Genomic DNA, 25713 nt, shown 5'->3' on the forward strand with positions numbered 1-25713 from the left:
TTTTTTCCTGATAAAAGAAATCAATTGAATACTGAATGTTAAATCTAGGCAAAAGAAGAAAGAAATGAAACTAATTAAGAACTAGTAATGATGAAATGATTAAAATATTATTTTGGACCAGCATCAGTGAGTTAAAATTAATAACTAATAGATTAATAGATTAATAATTAGTTAATGGATTCTCAAATAACTAATACATTAATTATATTTTGAATGATTAGAAACAAGTGATTTTATATTTTTTTTTACTAGGATTAGTGAGTTAAAATTAATAACTAATAGATTAATAGATTAATAATTAGTTAATAGATTCTCGAATAACTAATACATTAATTATATTTTGAATGATTGGAAACAAGTGATTTTCTTAATTAATTAATAAGTAATTATATATGCCTAATTAATTAAAAATTCTTTTGAAAATATTCAGTATTCTGTATAGGTTATTGCAGAAGATGACAACGGTGTTAACAAAAAGGTTTGAGTGTCCTCTTGTAAAAATAAAGGTATTAAAGTCTTTTTTTCATGATTTAACAATAAAAACTCAAAAGTTCTTTTCTTATAATTTAATGGCAAAAACTCAAAACTTTGGATGAAAAAACTATTTAGAATGATAAAATTGAATGTCAGGCATGTACTGGATATTTGATCAAACTGCAGAGACTATTTAATTAATTTGGTCAAATCTCAGAAAAGAAATAATAATTTTCCCTTTTTTTATTAATTAATTAATAAATTAATTTTATAAAACACTATTTGTTGAACTCCAATTAATTAAAAATTCAATAAGCGAACCCAAAATACAAAACCCAAATTTTGTGGGTCAATTTGGGTCGGTTTGCATTATGTGGCCCAAAAAGTGAGGTAAGAACAACCGCAGGACCATAAATTTAAAAGCGATGCGAAGCACCAACAGAGAAAGAAAGAAAAAAAAAAAAAAAACAAAACACAGAGCCCAATAGCATTGCGGCATTGGCAGTGGCTAGATGGCTACAGACCTCTCTCTTCCCACGCTAGTCTTATCCAAAATCCACCGCAAGACCTTACCAATTTACCTAACTAGAAAACCTCGCTTGTCATCTCCGTCGCTCCCCACTACTTATCCTCTCTCCATTTCCAAAAATGCCGTCCCCAAGCTTCGTCTCCTTTGTCAGACTGCCGGAACGCAGTCTACTGGTGTCTCAGGCTTTGAATTCGCTGCCCAAGTTGGCCAACATCGTCTTTGCAAGGTCTTACTTTTTTGCTCTTTACGTATGTGTTTTATTTGTTTGTACATCGATGTACGGGTATGAGAGGCTGTATTGAATTTCAAATTGCAGGTTCCTATTTCCAATATCAGAAATTTCTGCATCATAGCGCATATTGATCACGGGAAATCAACTTTGGCCGATAAATTGCTTCAAATGACTGGGACTGTGCAGCAGCGGGAAATGAAGGAACAATTTCTTGATAACATGGATTTGGAAAGGGAAAGAGGCATCACAATCAAATTACAGGTTTTCTGTTTTTCGTTTCTCTTTGAAAAGGGATGAGAACTTATTTATGAGCTTCAGATTTGTGTTTCCATTTGGTATAACTACATTTGTCGTTTTCTGGGTTTTACACAATATTTTGGTACATATTTGTATTACTTTCAGTTTCCACTAGATATGGTACGACTTGCTTTGGTTTCTGCGTTCTTTTCTTAAGTTTCTCAATTTCTCTTGGGCAAAAATTCATGGTAGTGTTAGGAATATGAATTCACCATTCATTTGATCCGAAAAATATTATCAAATTAGCTTCTTCTTCTTTTTTTTTTTTTTTTTATTTTTATTTTTTTTTATTTTAAATCTAACTTAGCCTTTTGGTTTCTCTTTTATGAGCTTCGCCTATTGTGTTAATTTTCATCTCATAAATAAGAGTTCCTTTGTATTTGAGTTAAAATTGCTTGTCTAGGATGGACCATTTTAGATGTTGTTAAGAAAAGTATATTTGCAGTACTAATTAATCGTTCTAAAGCTTTTATGATTAAAATATACGAAAAACAAATTTGAATGATCTCTAACCTACGTTTTCGACAATTCTGAATAGCGGCACAAAGAATAATGTCAAACACAACCTAAATATAGATGTTTGTAGTGTTTGTAAAGAGCATTACAACTTGAAGATTGTTGACGAGTCTAATTTTTCTACATGAAATAATGAGGGAAATAACTTAATGAGCATATGTGATATGTGCTCAAAAATTACTCTTTTGTTATTCTAATATTTCCTTGACTTAGGTAATTGGTCTAATATTTCATTCATCAACTTGACAGGCATCTAGGATGCGCTATGTTTATGAAAATGAACCATATTGCCTGAATTTGATTGATACTCCTGGACATGTAGACTTCTCCTACGAGGTATGTGGCATGTCAAGTGTTTGGACTTATCCTTTAGTATTGTAATTCTCATGCTTGTCTTTTATTAATTACAAATTTGCTTTTTGTTTATAATATAATAAACCAAGATCTACCTGAACACAACTCTGTCATTTTAATCCCTAGTTATAGCTTAATAGTGGCAATAGAGAGAAATGACTTTGATAATTAGTTGGTCTCGTTAACATGTTATCTAAAATCGTAAAGTTTGATGAGATAAATATTGTGGCCTGCAACTAGAATTTGTTGCAAATTCTTCTTCTTCTTCTTCTTCTTCTTTTGGAATGGGAAAGCAATGCTCCTCCAAAATTAACTTCTCTTGGGGGAGAATATAATTAAAATCTTAACCTATGCTTCTGCATCCTTGACCAGATTCTGTTTTCTCCACAACAACTACAACAACAATGCTAGATAGACCATTATCTTGTTTATGGGCCTAATGTGTTGTATACATCAAACTTTGCATGTTTTTGCAATTGCCTCCAATTTTTAAGAGGACAAACCATCAATTCTCTCTTGAACTTCTTACCAATGTCCAATTTCGGCACGACTATATTTTAAGCTATTGAATTAGAGAGAAGATAGAGAAAATTATAGGGAAGGGAGAAGAAGCTAAAACATGAAAAATATAAACAAAAGAAACAAGAAAAAAAATAAAGGAAGATGGTACAGAAGATTGTACAGCATGGAAGTATTTTAGAGATTCAAGAAAATCCAATTGAAAATGTTTGAAAGAACTTGATCCAAGGTGCAAGTTATGATATTTCTTTACAATTCATTTAAAAATTTTATTTATGCTTTGAAGATTTCCTTGTGAAATACGGTTGCTTGTTTGAACTATCATGTTACAATAAGGTATTAAACTCAGTTTATATGAATAGGGTTCACTATAGAAATTTAATGGCTTTTATCCTAATTTGTGAATTCTTCTCATGGTTGATCATTTACTAGTAAGGAAATAAAGCTAGGAGGATTTATTTCTAGTGGAGAACACACTATTCGATTTCCCTTATGGGTAAACTTGAGTAGTGATTTTTAGTTATAGTGTATCCATGGTTATATTGTTTGTTGTGGTTATTTCGGAAAAATATTTATGTAATGGAATCTTTTTTATTACAATGGTACATGATCTTTGTCTTGTAGACAATCCTTGAGAAACTTGAGCATAATGTCCTTGAAATATTATCTTCTGCTAGCTACTATCTTATGAACATGAATTGAAGTTTTCATAACATTGGCCGGGCAATGCTCAAACCAGACTGTTATATATATATATATATATATATATATATATATATATATATGTTTGAATTTTGGAATGATAAATAATCAAGTCAAATTTTGAATAAAAATTTTCTCTACACTAAGTATATGTTGATAGCAATTAAACTGTAATTTCACATTACGTATCTTTATATTAATTAGTATATATTGGGTAGCAATTAAAATATAATTTCACATTACTTAGATAAATTATATAATTATTATGTTTAAGGTTGTTTATGGAAAATATATATGTACAGATTATTCATGTTCAGCAATAGATTTTTTATAATTTTTTTAGTAAAAAAATGTAGAAAAGAAAATGAAGACCTAGTGAAGAACTAAAATTTGAAATTAGTGTAAGATTGAAGAACTGAAATGATATATATTTTTTTAAATTTTATTGTTGAGGCAACAAAGGGAGCAAATTAAGTTTTTATATTTGTAGAATATATATATTCCGCTAAAAATCCCCAACCCCAACTAAATTGAATTTATAGGTTTGGTTTGAGTGCCTTTCATAATTTGGTTCGATTTGAATTTTCCATAGGCTTGGTTTGGATGAGGCTTTAAAACAAACCAACCGAACCATGAACAATCCAACCTAATGATATGAACAACTCTAAATAGGAATCTTGGTGGTTATTGATGTGTTGTTGTGTAATTTTCATCATAAAGTTAAATGTTTATACTATATAATGATCTTGATTTACATAATTACTTTCAATTCGGAATGAGGCATAAGGTAAGTTCTAATGTTAGCTAGAGTGCAAAACTTATTTGATGTGGTAGTATTGAGGCTTAACAAATAATAGAGGGCAGCATATATTGAGATTTCATATCTCTTTCTTGACGCGAGACATGTTTCCCCATCTTTAACAAGCTAATCTTTCATATTTGAACTTGTATTCAACTCGAGTGCGAGTCAGATGTGTCAAGGGCTGTGGAAGAGAGGATCACGAGGTTAAATGAAATATTTACTTACCATTAACAATTATTTTTATGCAATGTCTGAAATTAATTGCATGTGCTGGGGAGATTTTTAGTTCTATAAAGTGTGTTAGAACCTTTGGGAATAGAAGAAATTAAGACCATTAGATGAAACAAATTTGAAGCTTTTGATATTCTCTTGGAGAATACGTCATCATGTTTCTTCTTTACGCAGGTTGTTAAAAATGAGCCTGGATAAGCCAAAAACACAAATTTTGCACCTTAAGGTGGGGTAAATGACTTCCTACAAAGTGTTCACATCTGTTTGTTTCTAAGTAGAATTGTTGAGTTTTGTGCGTACGTCCGTATCATGTGTAATGATTTCATTTCTCTTTGGATGTAGAGAATCTGTAGAAAGTGATTATTACTTATTGAGTGGATTGTGCCTTTGTCAAGCAGGAGCTCATCCGCATTAAGATATTTTGGCAACAAGTGATTAGTATCACACTAGTGGAGGCGAGATAAATTAGAATAAGGAGAAATAACAAAAAAAAAAAAAAAAAAAAAAAAGAACCATTATGCAACCTAAAGGATATATTGTTTGCCTTTCTCTATAATTATGTCCTTGTGCATTGATCATCACAGTATTATAATATTGGAGATTACAAATATTCGGATTCAAACTTGAAAAAGAAAATTCCAAAAGCATATATCCCAGAATATAATTAGTATATGTCGTCTGCCATGAGAGAAATTGCAAAGTAGTCAAAGACATGTTAAACACCAAAAGATCAATGAGTTGAATCTCCAAGATCTTAAATAGTTGATTAGATACATTAAATGTCAAAATTAGTCATTTAACATATGCATAAATATCTGTGTGCAGCATATGGTGAAGTATGAAGCATATGTGACAAACTGAGGGATTTTTATAACTGAAATCTAGGGTACCTGAAATCTAGGGTAATTTTATATAGATTTAATGGATAATTGCAAAATTTTGGTGTATGAACTTTGTGAAATTTTATATTTTGGTGTATGAACGGAAAAAGTTTGCAATTTGGTGAATAAACTCTTAATTTTTTAACAATTGAGTGAAATTTACACACATGGACAGCCGGAAATCCTTGTAGGATGACTGGATTTCACTTTTTCATTTTTTAATTGCTGATTGTGCGCCAAATAGGATGCCACGTGGATTCAGTGAAAAATGACCAAATTGCCCCCTTCATCTTCCTATGGGATTAGGGTTCTTCAATCTCAACTTCACAATTAATTTTAAATTATATAGTCAACCTCCTCAGTTTCTATGGACTCCTACCATGGCTGTCGTTCAGAAAATTACGACAATAAAGCCGATTCCAAGGACTGCTCTTCATTACCACCGTCCATCAAACTTACTCAATCTCTCTCTTCAAACTTCTCCAGAAAACACAAGAGAAGTTTCTCCTCTTCATTGTATCAAGAGATTCTACAAATGATTACTAGCTTCCTCCCACAATACAAACTGTGGTTTTAATCAAACTAGCCTCTCAAAAGTTTTACAAGACATAATCAAGAGAAGCAAAGATCCAATTTAGGAATTCAAATACTGATACTGAAGATAATGAGGAGAAGAAGAGAAAGAAATTGTATTAATTAATTTGAAAAGTTCTTCTTATGTGTGTAAAGAATGTATAAGGTGTTTCATGATTTTAGAGCATCAGATGGACAATATTAGAATTTTTTTGGCAGAGAATCAAACGATAAGCGTAGGAGTGTTTGAGCAGGATCCAGTTACCTTCAAAGCCATAATCCAACTATGATTGGTTAGAGCACTCGATTCTTTACGTTTATTTGTTGAGAATTTGAAAATTTCTCAACTGTTCTTTTTTGCGGCGCAAGAGGGGAGCTCATCATTTTTTAGGGTTTTTTTCCCTTTGATTGAACGGTCAGAAAGAGACAGGGAAAAGATGCTGAGATAGAGAGAGATTTTTTCTGTTAATTCACATTTTCAGTGTTTTTAATACACATGGCATCCTATTTGGCGCACAATCAGCAATTAAAAAATGAAACAGTGGAACCCAGTCATCCTACAAGGATTTCCGGTTGTCCACACGTATAAATCTCACTCAATTGTTAAAAAATTAAGAATTTATTCACCAAATCGTAAACTTTTTCCGTTCATACACTAAAATAGAAAATTTCACAAAGTTCATACACCAAAATTGCAATTATCCTTAGATTTAAAAGGAAATGCAATAGGATGCTAACAAACAGAGAGATTATAGGAACTGATTATAGATATTATGACAGGTTATTATGTGTGAAATTATCTAAAGATCAAAAATTAAGATTTGCTGATATATTGGTAATTGTTTGCTTGCAATTTTATCTATAGGTTTCTCGCTCACTTGCTGCTTGTGAAGGTGCTCTCCTAGTTGTTGATGCTTCTCAGGTGAAATCTAATTACTTTTTCATTTTTTCAATATTGATTTTTCCTGTATCAAAATATTATCTGATAATTGTGTTGTTAGGATTTGAAATTTGTATATACAAATTGAAACTTGAGTATAACCTTTTTTTTTTTTGACACATTTATGTTTTATATTGCTGTTACATTGAGGGATTTTTATTTTGTTATAGGGAGTCGAAGCACAAACACTTGCTAATGTTTACTTGGCCTTGGAAAACAATCTAGAAATCATCCCTGTAAGTGATTCAATGTTGTTAGTTTTACGATTATTCCAGTTTAGTGGAATATCGCATTATAGACTAAAAACATACTTATGTTTTAGCTTGGATTTCAAAATTAGTGATGCTAGAATTTAATTTTTTTGTTATTATTATTAATATTTGTCTTATCTCGTATTATGTGTCTTCTTTTACCATGCGACTCGTGTTGCGCTTAGTGATGTTGCAAAAAATAACCCTATCGTAATTAGGTTGTAGATTGACAAGAGAATAGTCAAAAGGAAAACTGTAAATCATAATTAACCAAAAAGGTTCTGAATCTTATGGTAACGTGAGCCCAAAAAATTAAGTTACAAATGAATTGGTTCTATGATTACTCAAAAATTAAAAAATCTGAAATGTGCCTTAAAAAGAGTATTGTAGGGGTTATAATCATACTTGAATAAGCTCTTAACTGTAAATCCCAATAGAATTAATTCCTAGATCGCAAATCATAATAGAAGAAGGATTTGAATGTTCTATTAGTTACAACAAAAATAAAATATAAAATAATCCAAAATTGGAATATTGCTACAGTAGTTTGAACAATTATCTGCGAGTAACACAATCTGTAACTTCTTGGAAATTCTGAAAGTAACACTAAAAGTAACTATTCCAAAAACTGTGGTTAAATGTTCTAGAATTTGAATGAGCTTTGAGCTTAGATTAAGCATAAAACTTAATAGACAAATTCCTAGATAAGTTGTTCACTGTCTAGAATATAACTTGGTTAAAATTAAAATTAAAATTAAAATGTGAAATAACCCAAAATTTGTATTGCTACAGTAGTGTGAACAATTATCTGCAATGGTAACACAAACAGTAACTTATTGAAAATTCTGAAAGTAACACTAACAGTAAATAACCAAACGCTATGATTAAAAATTCTAGAAAAAATGGAGCTTAGAAGCATCAAGTTTAATCGACAAATTCCTAGTTAAGTTTTTTTACTTAATTTTCTATTTTTATTTTGACCAATTTGATAATTGCAATCAAAGTCTTAATTGGGATAAAATTAACGAACGTAAAAATTTGGGACAAAATTAAAAAAGCACAAAGTTTTGAAAATTTTTAATTACCAAACCTTTTTTTTTTCCTTTTTGGAAAAAAAGAGGTAATAGCAAAGAGAATTAAGACGAAACTAATTATGAAATTGTATGTCAAATTATATTGTATTAAAATAAGTGTAAAAGAATATATATATATAATTTTGAACTCTAGCTATAGAAAAAAAGTTACGATTGGAATTTATTTTTTGAGTAGAAAATGATTTTCTATTTTTAGCAAATAAGCATGTTGTCTGAGTTCTTATAAAATGAAGACAGTTTTCAATGGGAGTTAGAAGACAAACTTATTTCCTCCAGTGAACAAGCCTAGAACCCTGTTCATGCGGTATCCCAAATATTGTGTCTTGACATCCAAAAAAAATTAGATTTGATATATAAACCCTGAATCCTAAATTAGGAAGCCTAAATCCCATATTAGGAATTTCCTCTTGGATGGAATAATGGATCTTGACCCAATACTTTTTGTCATTGTAATAAATTGTTATCTCTCTCTTTATGATATTGAAACTAACTATTTGTAAGAAACCTAAAAAACTAATTAAAACATAAAGCGCATTTCAAACAAACACAATTATGCTTATTAAATTGTAAAACTAAGTAAAAGGCTCAAGGCCCACATGCTTGGATTATGTTGAGTACTCTTGAATCTTTTTTCAAGTCCATATCTTCACTTGACATGCTAACATCAGCCCCACCTTCTTGACCAATCCATGTAAGGCTTACTTGACCTTCTTAGCCCTAGCTCTTGTGATGGGCCCATTTGAAAGGTGAATGTCCTCTTGTCCAACTAGAGGTTGTTGATATGCATCACCTATGGTTCAGTGCATTGACACTATATCAATTGTCTTTTGTTCTCTAGCACATTACCACTTCGCCTTATTTTGTTAAGTGAGAATGATGTGTGAACAAATGAAAACATGTAGTGTATCAGTAAAAATATCATGCTTGTGTGGTTCATATGACATCCATTTCGCAGATACTTGGCAGAATGATGCCCAAGACTAGGGATAGAAGCGGGACGAGTATTTTAGGGTACTCGCCATGCTCCGATCTATTTAAAACAGATAGTTATAAATGGGTTTGGGATGGGTATCGATAGTGAAATTACTATCCGCAACGGATAGAAGTATAGGCCTCTGGGTACCAGCTATATTAAACGGGTTTGGTCATGGGTATCCGCCGGTAAGCCCATTTATTAGTAGAAATTGTATTTTAAATAAGTTCGTTTGGATAGTTTAAACTTTGCAGATACCCTATCCGTTTAAAGGGTATTTTAAATGGGTTTGGGACGGTTAGGGTTAATGAACTCTTAAATGGGTTTAGAAACGAGTATTTATATGGATTTGGGACGGGTACAAGTAGTGTAATTCTAAAAGAATGGTTAGTCGAAAATTCGCGGGTACCCACGTCGCTTCGATCACTATCTATGGACGATAAGATGGTACCACATCGCTTCCATCACTATCTATGGACAATAAGATGGTCTTATTGTCATCTGACTGAAAATCTTAAAAGATATCCTATAAATTAAAATGGAAGTATTTATACGTCATCTGTTTTTAAGCCCCTTCATTTGTCAATTAGATAACTGAAAAATTTAGATATGGCTGACTGATCAAGGTCAATAGTGTAATACGAGCTCAAACTGAAATTATGGTATTTGGGATGACAAAGGCATTGTAAAGTTCTTTCAATTAATCATGAAACAATATGAGAATATGGTACTAGCCAATTAATAGAGAACATTCTCTTGTTACAGGTTTTAAACAAAATAGATCTTCCAGGTGCAGAGCCAGATCGAGTCATCCAGGAGATTGAAGAGGTTGGTTCACAAAATGGAAGAACTTCATTTGTTTAATTGGTGTGTAATCCATGTTGGTCCCTGTAATTTGGAAGTGCTTTTGAATTATTTAGTTGTGTTTTAGTAGTCTATTTGGAAGTGCTTTTGAATTATTTAGTTGTGTTTTAGTACTCTATTTGGAAGTGCTTTTGTTAGGATGTGCAAGCGCGCACACCCCAACCCCCCCCCCCCCCCCCCCCCCCCGGGGCGCGCAAAACTCTTACAGGGTGATAAAACAAACAGCAAAGTTTTTGGTAAATTTGAATTTTGGCACATTAAAATTTTGGTAGGGTTATTGTTTTTGTTTAGTCTTATTTGACTGAGTAATAGTTTTCCTTTGAGGCTTCAAACAGGAGTATATGGGTATGAAAATGATATATCTTTTCATGCAGGTTATTGGTTTAGATTGTAGCAATGCAATACGCTGCTCTGCAAAGGTTTGTTCATGATTATCTTCTCTATGTCAATTAATCTCCTACTTTTGGACATAATGGAAAAAGGTTAATTATTACTTTGAAATTCTTGTCTAAATTGCTATTTTTCAACAGGAGGGAATAGGTATAACTGACATTTTGAATGCAATCGTCAAGCGGATTCCTTCACCATGTGATACTGCAGAAATGCCTTTGAGGGCTTTAATATTCGATAGGTATATTTATATGCTTTGGTTATTGCGATGGACCTACTGTTGTTGATGATTTCCATGACTGATGATTCCAGTAATCATCAAGTTTATACAGTGTACGTTCATGATTGCATCTAATTTTCCTGTCTGATTAGTTTATGACGTTATGTTAGTATTTACTTATCATTTTGCTGGTTTAAGTACATTTAACCTTTGAATATTGATATTCAAAGAACTGGGTTATGTTTTGAAGTTATGAACTTATTCTTTTGTAGTTTAAAATTGCTTAATTTGTAACTAGGAATATGGACCACGAATATTGAATCCATTGTAAATTAATATTACGGGTTTAGACCTGTCGTAATTGCCACAATTTTGGAAACGTTATAGTTTCTGTGTGAAAGTTAACTTCTTTGATTTATCATCTTTCGCGATTGCTGGTTTTAGTACTGATTCCTAATTTTCCTCTCTGATTAGTTTATGATGTTATGTTAGTATTTACTTATCATTTTTACTGGTTTAAGTACATTTAACTTTTGAATGTTGATATTCAAAGAACTGGGTTATGTTTTGAAGTTATGAACTTATTCTTTAATGAGGCTTAATTTCACTTGTCGTCCCTTAGATGTACATGCTATCATATTGTCATACCTCTAAATCAATTTGTAACATAAATATGTATGAACTTCAATTTAGTGAACAATAAATTAAAAATTTACCAACCGGCTATGAGGCTGACGTGGCGGATATTACCTGACAAAGCATGTCACATCAGGCACATGAGTCTAAACAACTTTTCTCCCACTCATACAATTCGAACAACTTTTCTCCCAGCCTTATCATTTCTTCAGTCCCTGCGAACCCCCTTGGGTGCCGCATCCAACACTTGAGCCAACCGCCTCCACTATTCTCCCTTTAGCATACCACAATGACATCAAATCAAACCCGATGTCTGCTATTACCTTCTCATTCAAATTCGCAGAAACAGGCAGTCTTTTGATTCAAAATGCATTCCAAGTCCACCGATAACACCTTTGCCGTCAAGTCCATCGATAAGAGCCTACCTCCGGTGAATCTCTTGCCACGCAATGCCTTCTTACCGAGTCGAAGATCTCCACCTTCTTTTACCTCATCCTCATAAAATCCAGCTCCACAATCTATACGAAGTCGAAACGAACCTTCATATGGTAATCAAGTTGTGCTCAAGCCAAGATCTTCACGATTTAATCATGCCTGGCCCAGAGAACATCAAGAATAGTCTCATAACTACACTCCTTAGGATTATGCAAAAGGAGCCGTAACTGGAACTTGTGCCAAAACTGAGTTTGTTGAGGATATTCATTGGAGTCCGGTAATAGGAGATGGGTCTCGAGTTCTGAAGGGAAATGCAGGGATTAGAACAAAATTGGAGTTTCTTGGAGAGAGTAAAGAAGGGTTTAAGAGGAGATGAGGAGGAACCATGAGTTGGCAGCGGCAGAGGAGTTTGCTAGATTGTGGAGCAATTTCTTTTTCTTTTTCTTTTTCTTTTGATAGGTTTCCAGGAGCTGCTGAGTTAAGTTTTGTAGAAATTGCATTTTCAATTCTCCATTCCTTTTTTTTTTTCCTTTTTCTTTTTTGGTTTTGCAATTTTCCTTCCTGTCAAATTCATTTCATATGATTGGGAGTGGAAAAAAGAAGAAGAAAAATATGCAATAATTAAATATAAATTAAATATATTTAGAATATAAATGTTATATTGAAAATATATTTAATTAGATTATATAAACATTACATTTAAAATATAATTATACTATATTATATTTCAGTAGCTGTCAATTTAATTTCCCTCACTTGCATTTGTAGTTCTTTTTGGTGGGTTATTTTATTTGTGGTGGTATGGAGAACGCATTTGTATGGTTTGCTGTTGCTTCTCCAATTCTCTCAATATTGCTGAATGAGAAACTAGGTAAATTTGGACTTACGTGGTTGATGTGGCCTGCTGTGTTAGGTAAGTATTTTAAAAAACCGCCACGTCAACCTTGTAGCCGGTTAGTAAGTAAATTTTAATTTGTTGTTCACTAAATCGAAGTTCATGCATATTTATGTTACAAATTGATTTAGAGGTATGACAATGTGATAGCATGTATATCTGAGGTACGACAAGTGAAATTAAGCATCTTTTATGTTTTAAATTGCTTAATTTGTAACTAGGAATATGGAGCAACAACATTGAATCCATTGTAAATTAATATTATGGGTTTAGACCTGTCTTAATCGCCACATCTCTAAAAACGTTATAGTTTCTCTGTGAAAGTTAACTTATTTGATTTATCATTTATCACAATTGCTGGTTTTAGTACTGATAACCTTTGCTCCTTTTGAACATTGATAGTCAAAGAACTAGGTTATTAGAAGTTATCTACGACCTTATTATGGGCAGCTTAAACTGCATAATTTGTAACTAAGATATGGAGCAAGAATATTGAACCCATTATAACTGAATTAATATTGTGGGTTTAGACCTGTCTTATTAAGATTAAGTGCCACATCTCTAGAACTAATATTGTTTCTTTGTGAAAGTTGACTTCTTTGACAATTTTGAGAGTTTGTACTGTGGATTATCATTCTATACGAAAGCTATTTTGTCAGCTTGAGGTTATATTAGTTTAAACATAGCAGGCATTTTGATTTTGATCCTAAAATGACAGAAAACGTGGATTGTAGTTGTGAAGTAAATGAAAGCATGTGTTTCTGAGATATTGGGCTGTGTAGAAAAAGTCAAAGATCATTAACCTTATTGTCATAAATGTCCATAAATTTAATTATGATTTATTTTTCAAGGATACATTTCATTAAGCTGATTAACCAAATGCACATTTACACATTTTTTATTGTGTCGCCCTCTTTTTTGCCAATTCGTATAGTTTCACTCTGCCATTGCGACTTCTAGAGATGTGACATTTCCCTCAGGGTGTATTGCATTGTTAAATTCTTCTGCAGTTATTACGACCCATATCGTGGTGTTATTGTTTATTTCCGGGTCATAGATGGGAGTATAAAGAAAGGTGACAGAATTTATTTCATGGCTAGTCAGAAGGTAAAGTTCTCTCATTCTTATTAATCAACACTTTTTGCCTGTAGATGTGGTTTTTGTTCTCCTGTACTCTTGCTTATTATATGCAATTGAAAATGTATTCAAATACCTGCTAATGAGTTGGTAAATTTAGGTTATTCAGACTCAAGTATTTCTTAACCCCCGGATTTCCCTCTTTCATTGTCATATCACAGGATTACTTCGCTGATGAAATTGGAGTTTTATCCCCCAATCAGTTGCAAGTGGAAGAATTATATGCTGGTGAAGTAAGACAAGACTTCCTCTTATTTATTTATGGCACCTTTTTCCTTTTTTCTTTCTTCAATTTTTATCTGGGTTGGGTGAAGAAACCTCACTCTTTCTCTCCCTCACACATGCATATGTGCAGCAATGCTAGTGACAAATTACCATAGTAACCAAGATATATTTTCTTGCCGTGAAAGCAACAAAAAGCTTAATTGAAGGTTTTCCTGTAACTGTGTTATGTTTGAAGTTGTTTCGAATTGGAGACTACTTTCTGTTTCGAAGGGAATTCTTGAAGAATAATGTTTCCTCCTGTTTATTTGCATTAAAGTCCAATGAGAAGTGCTGAATTCCTTTCCTGACAAACCTGACTATAATTGGTATTGCATTTTGTATGTTCTTTGTTTTCGTCCAATTCAGACTTAATTGTGGAATGCCTTCTGAATTCTGAAACAAAGGTCATAGTGATGTGATATCACTTCACACTTGATTAATAATTATTAAACATTTGATTTATTGAAGCATGATTCTTCTTTGATTTCTTCTTTCCCATCTTCTGGATTCCCTCCCTCCTATCTGTTTTAACAGAGATTGTGTATTGTTGCTTCTTTCGCAATGCTCTTGCTGGTGATAACACAAGCAGTTCATAACTAATCCATGAGCATCTTTGGAGGGTTCTAGCTCACAAATTGAGAGTGAGAGACAATTAGAAATATGAAATGATGATTACTTTACTGCTCGGTAAGTTCAGGGATGATGGTCATCAACTTGTCCATGCCAAGCTAGAGTTAGCCAGTATGAGACCTTTTTTCCCTGATTTGAGGTTTCTTCTCCGACAGGATTGTCTTAGTATTGGAAAATGGTTGGTATAGAATTTATCTCAGAATAAGGCTTGTAGAGGATATGACATGGAATGTCTCATTGGTTGTGAAAAAAGGGCAAGTGCTAGAGTGTTTGACAACCAATGAGAAAACCATTAAATTTTTATTGAGACCTAATCATGTCCCGACATTTAATCATATCCCTTGAAACTAATCTAGTGTATATATTATTGGATGATAGCTCATAGTTCTATTTTCTTCCAGCAAAATATTCTAGATAGAGAAATGTTATCAAGTTTAATTAGACAACCAATGCTTTACAGCTATTCTTTAAAAATTTGTAGAACTAATGTTTTATGGATTTGTCTTTCTTTCTATGTTAAATGCAAAAGATTCGTGGCAGAAGTCATTTGTCAATTATTGATGGCCTTACAAACTTGGAGTCTAGTTTAGGAACACACATATAAAGTAGCCAGCTGCGTAATGAGTAACTGCTGCATTTTTTCTCCCCAAAACTAAAGAGAGAAAATAGGGGAACCAGTTGCCAACCTATATCTCCACACCTTGCATCTTTTCTATTAAGCTACTATCCCTCACATTGTAAAGGATCTCGTCTTCGTAATCCTCTAGAAAATTAACTTGTAAATCCATCTGTTCCCACCTTATTTTTCCTTCTCAATTATTATTTCAATCATCTAATAAAATCTGAGAGTAAATTTTGGGCCACTAGGGTCCAACATGTTCACAAGATGGTTGTTGTGGAAATGCAGATATTAAGATGCATATGTGGTCACACAAGATTGGACAAGATTAGAAATGATCACATTCAATTAAAGATAGAAGTAGCACACATTGGGATAAATTGAGAGGATGTTTCAGATGGTTAGGTCATGTCTTACATAGACCTTTATGTGCCTAGTTGTAAATAAGATAATGTTGATGGTGCAAGGTGTTAAAAGTGGTAAAGGTAGACATAGGACCACAAGGAGGGAAGTTGTCTCTAGAGACCTATTACTTTTGGCGTTAATGTTAACTTAGTTACAAAAAAACCAGAGTGGAAGCAAATCATTCATATAGCTGACCCAACTAGTTTCGGATTAAGGCTTGGTTATTATTGTTGTTGAAAAGTGCCATTTAAGTTAAGAGCTTTTGTTTGGTCTGCAATTTGTCTGAAAATGAATCGAAATGATCTTTGCAGGAAAGAAGGCTTAAGAAGTGTTATTTCCTGATACTCTTGTTATTTTTTTAACTTATAAGCATGGTAGGACTCATCCTCACTTGTATCTACATTGTGAAGTGCCTTGGGCAATCACCTTCTTAGCATTTTTAAAATGGTCTATCCAGAATCTCTATAGACTTTTTGTCAGTTAAAACTGAAGATGATTTGTGGAGGGAAAGATGCCAAAATTGTTTGGAATTTTTCTTCTTATGCTAGATTATACTATTTGGATGGAGAAAAATGCATATGTATTCTAGAATCAAGATACTTCTTGTGGTTTATTCTGGTCGTGTTGTGTTTTTGGCTTATGATGTTTATTTTGCTTTTGTTGCTGGTGTTTATTGTGGTACTTTTGGCTTATGATTCCAGAGCTCTTAGAGGAGTCTCTTTGAATGTTATCCAATTTGATCGGAAGGCATTATTTTCCGGCTTGTGTTTATGTGCTTGTTGTTTAGTATCTTTTGAGTTCTGTTGGAAGATTCCTTATCTTCCAAGGGGTACGCTCATGTCTTTCTTTTTCAACATAAATAAATATAAGTTTAATGCTATATATATATATATATATATATATATATATATAACAATATGAATTATAAATAACAAAATATATAAAACTAAAAGTTTTTTCTTATCAAAAAGGCAAAATTTAGAGAACAATATAAAATAAACCATAGCTGTGCCTATAACATGTTGATTTTACAAAAAAAATGTTTTTTTTTCACATTTTTAGGAAAAAAAAAATTCAATTGGATGAATAAGAATAAAAAGAAAGCCCTAGCGCCCTATGTCTGAAGGATTTGCAAATCCCTCCTGCTTTGGTGGGGCGACTCTAGGACGAATTTTCAATGGGCTTGGAGAACCTATTGATGATTTTGAAAATAATTGACAACGAGATTCCATCATATAACCATATCCTATATAGCAAAGCGATACTCCAGGTTCTTACAACAAAAGCAAAAGAGAATCATCTTTTCTGATACCTGCTCCTTATTAGTTAATAATCCAATCCTAGTGATTGGATCTATATACTTATTTTGGGAGGAAATGAAACATTTGTGTAATGGGCGCTGTTGATTCTCAACTGGTTATATCTATTATTCAACTGATGACTTGTTTAGAATGGAAAATGGTGAAGCTACAAGTCGATTTCTAATTGTATGAGCATTAGTCACTGAGAACTGAATAATTGCACCAAACAAAATCGTCTAATTCTGTGTAGTCTTTCTATCATTGTTTTTTCATTAAAATTTTTAGTGCAGTCAATTCTGAAGTTATCTTCCTTACATTATGTGCTTATTTTTAGTTTCCACTCTGCTGCCTTTTCTTTATCTTTCTTGGATGATTGATCTTCTTCTATTGGTAGCTCTTTACCATTTGACTGAATTACTTTTATTTGGTCTGGCATTATTCTGTTATTTCTTCTGCTGGTAGCTAGTCCCAAAAGGAAAGAAGAATTTTTAAAGCCATATCTTTCTGTTTTCTCTTTCATTTTCCCCTGTTATAGGAAAAGAAACAAATTTAAGAGAATTATGAACTCTTCTTTTGGCTGAGAAATCGTGGCGGCGCTCATTCCTTGTGGTAATTCTCGGTTATGCTTTCACTGAAGAGGAAAAGAAAGAAGCAATTACTCCTCTCATCCCCTCTTAGTTGTTATTTTTTCTGTGTTTTCTGTTTGGAGGGGGCATTATTTTTCTTTTTCTCTATTTTTTGAAGGCTCAGAAACTCTCATATAGCCTTTTATATTGAACTCTTATTTTAAGTTGTCCCCTTCCTAATCTTGTGCTTGTTCCTCTCCAGGTAGGTTACCTTTCTGCTTCCATAAGATCAGTAGCAGATGCCAGGGTGGGTGACACTATTACACACTACAATAGAAAGGCAGAAATCTCACTACCTGGATACAAGGAAGCCACTCCAATGGTGTTCTGTGGCCTGTTTCCAGTTGATGCAGACCGGTACTGACATTTTGTTTTCCAAATTGGTTCTTTAAGCTAATTTTTTGGTAATTTCTGCACATTGATGTCTTTGGAATTATTTATCTTTCTATATCTCGCTGTTAGGTTTCCTGAGCTACGTGATGCATTGGAAAAACTTCAGCTCAATGATGCTGCATTAAAGGTATATTAATTTGTAGGTGTACATACTGCATTAAAGGTAATTCAGGTTAATGCTCTTTTGGAAAATGGGATAATTATATATAAATTCCTTGAATCTTAGTCACTTTGTGGCAGAGCTTTCATACCTTTTGAATGTTAGTCAATCTTGCTAAAATATAACTATATATATTAGACAAGACTGTAGAATTTAGAGAATGTTTGAAGCTTTGCTTGATTATTTCCTCAAGCATGTAGGGTTTAAATAGAAACAGGAATCACTACAAATATGGTAATATGGTAATACAATCTTTACAAATCCTAATCATAATCATAGAATCACAGCTATAACTCTAGGATCTCTAGGATATATTCTGCCAATGTCATGGCTCGATATTCCGCTTCTACATTTGATCTGGCCATAACATCCTGCTTTTTAGTTTTGTAAGATATTAGATTCCCTCCAATCATAACACAGTAGCATGAAGTAGATTGTCTGTCAGATGGAGAGCCTGTTCAATTTGCATAAGAGTAGCCAACTACTTGTGTATGACCTTTGTCTTCATTAAGTCTTGCCCAGGGGTATGTTTGATATACCTCAGAATGCGAACAACATCCCAATGGCTATCACGCGAAGATTGGAGAAATTGACTAATCACACTTCGTGCAAACGAAATACCTGTTGTGATTGTGAGATAATTAAGCTTACCAACAAGTCTTCTGTATCAAACATGATCTTTAAATGGTTCGTCCTTTCCCCAAACAAGTTTCACATTGGGATCCATAAGAGTATCCACAGGCTTGCAATTTATCATGCTAGTCTCTTCCAATATATCTAGTGCCTATTTCCTCTGTGAAATCGCAACACGTGTGTTGGATTGTGCTACCTCTATCTCCAAAAAGTATTTTGTTTTTCCCAATTCTTTTGTTTGGAATAGGCTAAGTAAAGGTTCCTTAAGTTGGGAGATCCTTTTATGATCATTACCTGTTATGACAATATCATCAAAATAGACCACTAAGTAAGTGCATTTACCATGGTCTCCATGTCGATAAAAAAATGAATAATTAGCTTCACTTCGAATCATGCCAATTGTTGAACAACAACACTAAATCTTCCAAACCCACATGGAGATTTTTTCAAACTATATAGAGATTGACGTAGTTGACATACCAAACTAGACCCCCTTGAGCAACAAAACCAAGTGGTTGCTCCATATATACTTCCTCAGCCAATTCTCCATGAAGGAAAGTATTTTTAATATCAAGTTGACGAAAGGATATAAATCTTTGCCAATGATTGATAGCTGCCAGACAGAGAGAGAAGTCGGACATAAGCAATCTTTGCCATTGGTGAAAAAGTATCACTTTAGTCAAGGATATAAATCTGTGTGTACCCCTTGGCTACAAGCCTAGCTTTCAAACGGTCAATTTTTCCATCAGGATTAGCTTTGACAGTGTAAAGCCATCGACACCGAAGGGTACTTCTGCCATGAGGCAATGAAACAAGTTCTGAAGTGCTATTATTGTGAAAAGCAATCATCTCTTCAGTCATACCTGTGGACCAACTAGGATGTGCAAGTGCTTCATTGACATTCTTAGGTATAGAAACAACAGACAAGGTGGGAACAAAAGCATAATAGGAAGGAGATAAATGATTATAACTCAAGAAATTGTAAATAGGATGAGGGTTTGAGTGGAACGAATACCTTTTCAAAGAGTAATGGGAGGGGTAGCTGCCTCTGTGATTGGCACGACCGGTGTAGGAGGTGAGATTGACGTAGAAGATGAGTCACTAGGTTGTGTACCTGTATCCAAAACAAGGTCAATAGTAGGACAATAAGAATAGACTTGAAGAGGTCAAGATGTGGCTGGATTTGGAAAAATAGGGATAGGAAGGACTTCAAAATTGAGTTTTGATGAGTTGATTGATTTAGAAAGTAATGAGTAGTCTTGACAAAGGTTACATCTGCAGAGACAAAAAAATTTACAGGAAATAGGGTCCTAGCATTGGTATCCTTTTTGTAAACGAAAATAACCTAAGAAGACACTTAATTGACTTGGGCTGAAGTTATGTCTTTTCTAGGTGTATTGTCGTGAATAAAGCAAGTACAACTAGAGACACGAGGAGGAAGTTGAAATGGATCTTATTTAGGAAATAAAATAGAATGAGGATCTTGATTTTGTCATACAAAAGAAGGCATCCTATTAATAAGAAAACAAGCAGTAAAAACTGCATCCCTTAAAAATGAAGTGGAACATAATTTCAATGAGATGGTGATTTTTTCGTTCGGCAAGTCCATTTTGTTGAGGTGTATATGCACAAGAGGATTGATGAAGGATACCCTAAGAAGACAAACTCGCTAAATGGTTGAGAAAAATATTCTCGAGCATTATCACTAGGTAATTAGTGGAGAGATAGTACAGTCCTTGTGACTCAAATCCAATGTTTCATGAAGGAACGAAATATATAGAGATAGATTGTCATTTTATTAGACAGAAGATTCAGTTAGGTTGTATTGTTACCTTCGTCGTCAATTCGAATGATCAATTGACAAATATTCTTATCAAATCTCTTAGACGTACTTAGATTGAATATATTTGGAACAAGCTCGGAGCATATGATATGTACGCTCCAGCTTGAGGGCAAGTGTTAGAATATATGTTAAAATATATTCTAGAGATTCTAGAGTTAAAAGTTGTGATTCTGTAATTATGATTATGATTATGATTATGTTACCATATTTGTAGTGATTCTTGTTTCTATTTAGACCCTACATGCTTGAGGGAATAATCAAGTAAAGCTTCAAACATTCTCTCTAATTTCTACACTACCCTTTACAATAAAGAATAAACTCCTAAACATACACAATTGCACAAGACCATCGTTTGAAAATTTATAAAACATAAGTTATAGTTTAGTTGGAAACTTTCTTTAAGTCTTCCTATATCAAACTATGTAACATCTTCCAGCTTCTGATTTACAAGACGATTATAGGCGAATAGTCATAGTAAGAATTTGATCCAAATATTTGCTTGATCATTACCACAACAAAGCTTAATGGCTATGTTTGCATGCCATCTCACTTAGTTTGGGGTTTATGCAGAGATAGAATTTGAAGTCTATGGCTTTGAAGGAGATTCAAGGTCAATATAGGATTGAGGACCTTATTCTCATGGTTTTTGGTATACTAGAGTTTAACGTTTGGGTTTTGTAGAAATTAAAGGAAAGAATATGTTTTATTTCTTTCAATTGTGTTATATTTTTCAACCTCTACTCCACTATATATATACAAAAAATTGTTCCAATATATGAAGCAATCTAAATAGGAATAAACCTAAATTAGGAAACACAATATTTACTTTAATCACAAAGATTTCAACACTCTCCCTTAAGTTGGTGCATAGATGTTACTCATGCCCAACTTGCAAACTAAAGGATGAAACAACTTGCTATGCAAACCCTTTGTGAAAACATCAACTAGTTGCTCTTTGAAGCTATATAGGAGACACTTATAAAACCTTCAACTATCTTCTCTTTTATAAGGTGACGATCAATCTCTATGTGCTTAGTTCGATCATGCTGGACTGGATTGTTCATAATACTGATGGCTGCTTTACTATCACAAAATAAGGATATATTTGTTGTTTCAACCAACTTTAACTCTTCCTGTAATCTGCGCAACCATAGAAGTTCACAGATTCCCTGTGCTATAGCTCTATATTCAGCTTCTGCACTAGACCTTGCAACAATAGCCTGCTTCTTGCTTCTCCATGTGACCAGGTTTCCTCCAACAAAAACACAATAACCTGAGGTTGATCTCCTGTCATCAAGTGAACCAGCCCAATCCGCATCTGTATAGCCTGTTTTTGTTAAATGGCCATGTTTAGAAAATAAAATTCCTCTACCTGGAGCTGATTTTAAATATCTTAGAATCCAATGCACTGCTTCTAAGTGAGACTCCTGAGGGTTATGCATGTACTGACTCACTAAACTTACAGCATAGGCAATATCTGGTCTAGTATGGGCAAGATAAATCAACCTCCCGACCAATCTCTGATATCTGCCAACATCAACTGAACTTCCCACTCCAGCTTGAAGCTTATTATTGGCTTCAATAGGTGATTCTGCAGGTTTATATCCCAACATACCAATTTTTTTAAGGAGATCAAGGATGTACTTTTTCTGAGAAATAAAAATCTCTTTTTCTGACCTAGCAACTTCTATCCCAAGGAAATATCTCAACTTTGCCAAATCCTTGATCTCAAACTCCCTAGCTAACAAATTTCTCAAGTGGTCATTTCTTCTTCATTATTTCCGGTCATCACTATATCATCAACATAAACGATAAGCAATGTGATCTTACTTTCATGATGTTTAATGAACAAAGTACAATCAGCATCGCTCTGAATGTACCCATAAGAAAGCATAGCTTTACTAAACCTTTCGAACCATGCTCTTGGTGATTGTTTCAGCCCATATAATGACTTTTTCAGCTTGCAAACTTTTCCTCTGGTTTTGTCATCATCAAATCCAGGAGGAATCTCCATATACACCTCTTCTTTTAAATCACCATGTAGAAAAGCATTTTTAACATCAAATTGATGTAACTCCCAGTCAAGATTGACTGCACAAGACAACAAAATTCTTATTGTGTTCATCTTCGCTACAGGGGCAAATGTTTCCTGATAATCAACTCCATAGGTCTGACTAAATCTTCTGGCTACGAATCTAGCTTTGTACCTCTCAGTTGAACCATCTGCCCTATGTTTAACTGTGAAACCCCATTTACATCCAACTGGCTTCTTTCCTGGTGGAGGAGTTACAATATCCCATGTCTCGTTTTTTGCCAAAGCTCTCATCTCCTCAACCATTGTAGCCTTCCATTTTGAGTCCTGTAATGCCTCTTGCCAATCCTGCGGTATAAAAACAGAAGAAATAGACAAAACAAAGGCTCTATAGGAAGGGGACAGAGCATTATAGGAGATAAAATGGGAGATGGGATGTTTAGTGCATGTTCTAACTCCTTTTCTAAGAGCAATAGAAATATCAAGGTCATTGTCAGAAGGACTGGAATCAAGATTAGGATCAGAATCAACAGGAATTAAAGAAGACTCACCAAGTTCTTGTTCTTCTGTATCTTTAGGGACTGAAATTGGAGAGGACGGTTGATCAGAGGTCTCATGCTCCATGGTTGCATCTGTATTAATCCGCCGTGTGTAGGTTTTCAAATCAGGTCTATCCAATCTTCCTAGAGATTTGGGTTGTTGCTCTCTCTTACTATCTATGTCTACAGGAATCTCCCCCTAGAAAGAAATGTCATCCATCACCTCTTTTATCTGATATTTTTCCCCCTAAAGAGGTGACTGGGAAGGAAAATAAGATTCAAACTCCCGAAAGGTAACATCCATACTCATAAAGTATTTCCTAGAAGAAGGATGATAACACTTGTATCCTTTTTGAGTAGTAGAGTAACCAACAAACTCACACTTCAAGGCTCTAGGATCTAATTTGCTTAGACCATTATGATGAACAAAGCAAACACAACCAAAGACACTAGGAGGTACAATATAAGAGTTTTTTCCTTGAAGAACCTCTAATGGAGTTTTAACATTTAACGTACGAAGAGACATACGATTGATAAGGTAAGCAGCAGTAATAGCTTCCCCCAATATGGTTTGGGAAGATTCACAGTGAACATAAAGGACCTAGCTACTTCCAATAAATTTCTATTTTTCCTTTCCGCTACTCCATTTTGAGCACTGTTATTGACACAACTAGTCTGATGTATAATACCATTAGAATCTAAATAGGTACGAAAAATTGCATGCATGTATTCAGTACCATTATCAGTTCTTAGGATTTTAATATGCGCATCAAACTGAGTACAAATCATTTTATGAAAGTTCTGAAAACACGAAAAAACTTCATTTTTTGTTTTCTTCAAATAAACCCAAGTCAATCTAGTGCAACAATCAATAAAGGTCACAAACCATCTTTAACCAGAAAGAGAGACAGTTTTAGTAGGACCCCAAACGTCAGAATGAATAGTAGCAAATTGAATCAAATTCTTATTATTAATTGGAGAATAAGAATGCCTGGTGTGTTTGGCAAGTTCACAAGCATCACATACTAATGAATTAAAATCACATTTAGCAAACAAAGTGGGAAATAAACGTCCTAAAACAGAAAAAGAGGGATGTCCTAATCTCCAATGCCATTGAATAACTTCATGGGAAGGATTTCTAGAAGTTCCTAACAAAGCTTGACTGGTACCCGAATTTGAAAAATGACAAACGTCATCCAACAGATACAGTCCATCGCGCAAGCTACCACTGCCAATCGTTCTCCCCGTGTTCAGTCCCTGAAATATACAATGAGTAGGGTAAAAAGTTACTTTGCAATTAAGTGCTTTTGTGATTAAGCTAACAGATAACAGATTAATAGGAAATCTAGGAAGATGAAGAACAGAGGAGAGTTTAATATTGGAAGTACAGTCAATAGAACCTGTGCCAGCAATTGGTACTAAGGAGTCATCCGCAATGCGAATTTTGTTTGTGCCTTGATACTTAGAATATGTGAGGAAATGTTTTTTAGAGCCTGTTGTATATTTATTTGCTCCTAAATCTATAACCCAAGAGGGTTTTGCAATTTCTGCAAGTAAGGTAAGGAAAGCATTACCTGAATTAACAAAATTAGAGGCTGCAGTCTGGGTTGAGGACGAATCAAGCTGTGACAACAATCGTTTCAGGGACTGAATCTCCTTATCAGAAAAGCTTCCAGCAGTAGATGGTTCCTCAGATAAAGCTCCACTATCAGATATGTGTGCCTGTGGTCTAGAAGAACTGACCCGCTTTCCTTAACGTCCCTTAGTTGGGCGTCCATGTAGTTTCCATCAGAACTCCTTAGTGTGCTTGTTCTTACCGCAATAGTCACAAAATAATTGATCTCTATCTGAAGAACGGCTCTTTTCTCTTGTAGAATTAGCAATCAACCCTGATTTGTCAATGGTAGATCTGTGAACCATAGCGTTCCTCCTAGTCTCCTCTTGTTGTGCAAATGAGTATGCTTGTCGTAAGGATGGAAAAGGATCTCGTCCAAGAACTTGGACTCGAATCTGATCAGACTCGTTATTTAGGCCAGCCAGAAAATCATACACACATTCTACTTCAATCAACTTCTGAACTTGAGTCGCATCATCAGTACATCTTTGCTTGAAAGTCTTGATAATAATCCAGTTCTTGCCATAACCCACCAAGTTCAGCAAAATACTGAGCGATTGTCAGATCTCCCTGCTTGGTTTCATGAACTTTCTGTCGCAATTCATACCTCTGAGCATAGTTTCCAGTTTGTGAATACGTCTGTGAAGCAGAATCCCATATCTTCTTAGTTGTATCAAGAAGCAAATATCCTCGGGAAATAGTTGGCTG

General features: G+C 33.9%; 1 protein-coding gene across 4 annotated transcripts in view; it reads left to right on the forward strand.

The window, feature by feature from the left end:
• Positions 1–907: 907 nt before the first annotated feature.
• Positions 908–25713, forward strand: part of LOC105640164 (Small GTP-binding protein) — a 40830-nt gene continuing 16024 nt past the window's right edge. Inside the window, exons 1-12 of one of the 4 annotated variants that reach the window (XM_012224406.4) lie at positions 908–1229; positions 1320–1496; positions 2298–2384; positions 6976–7032; positions 7221–7286; positions 10134–10196; positions 10607–10651; positions 10763–10863; positions 13789–13915; positions 14107–14178; positions 17993–18147; positions 18253–18310. In XM_012224406.4, coding sequence (XP_012079796.1) covers positions 987–1229; positions 1320–1496; positions 2298–2384; positions 6976–7032; positions 7221–7286; positions 10134–10196; positions 10607–10651; positions 10763–10863; positions 13789–13915; positions 14107–14178; positions 17993–18147; positions 18253–18310 — 1251 coding nt within the window. In that variant the 5' untranslated portion in view covers positions 908–986. The remainder of the gene's footprint in view (positions 1230–1319; positions 1497–2297; positions 2385–6975; positions 7033–7220; positions 7287–10133; positions 10197–10606; positions 10652–10762; positions 10864–13788; positions 13916–14106; positions 14179–17992; positions 18148–18252; positions 18311–25713) is intronic. The other 3 variants (XM_012224407.4, XM_012224408.4, XM_089719861.1) reach the window with 3 other exon arrangements.

The sequence above is a fragment of the Jatropha curcas genome, chromosome 3, assembly GCF_041381405.1.
Source record: "Jatropha curcas cultivar XTBG-Jc1 chromosome 3, XTBG_Jcur_1.0, whole genome shotgun sequence".
Lineage (NCBI taxonomy): Eukaryota > Viridiplantae > Streptophyta > Magnoliopsida > Malpighiales > Euphorbiaceae > Jatropha > Jatropha curcas.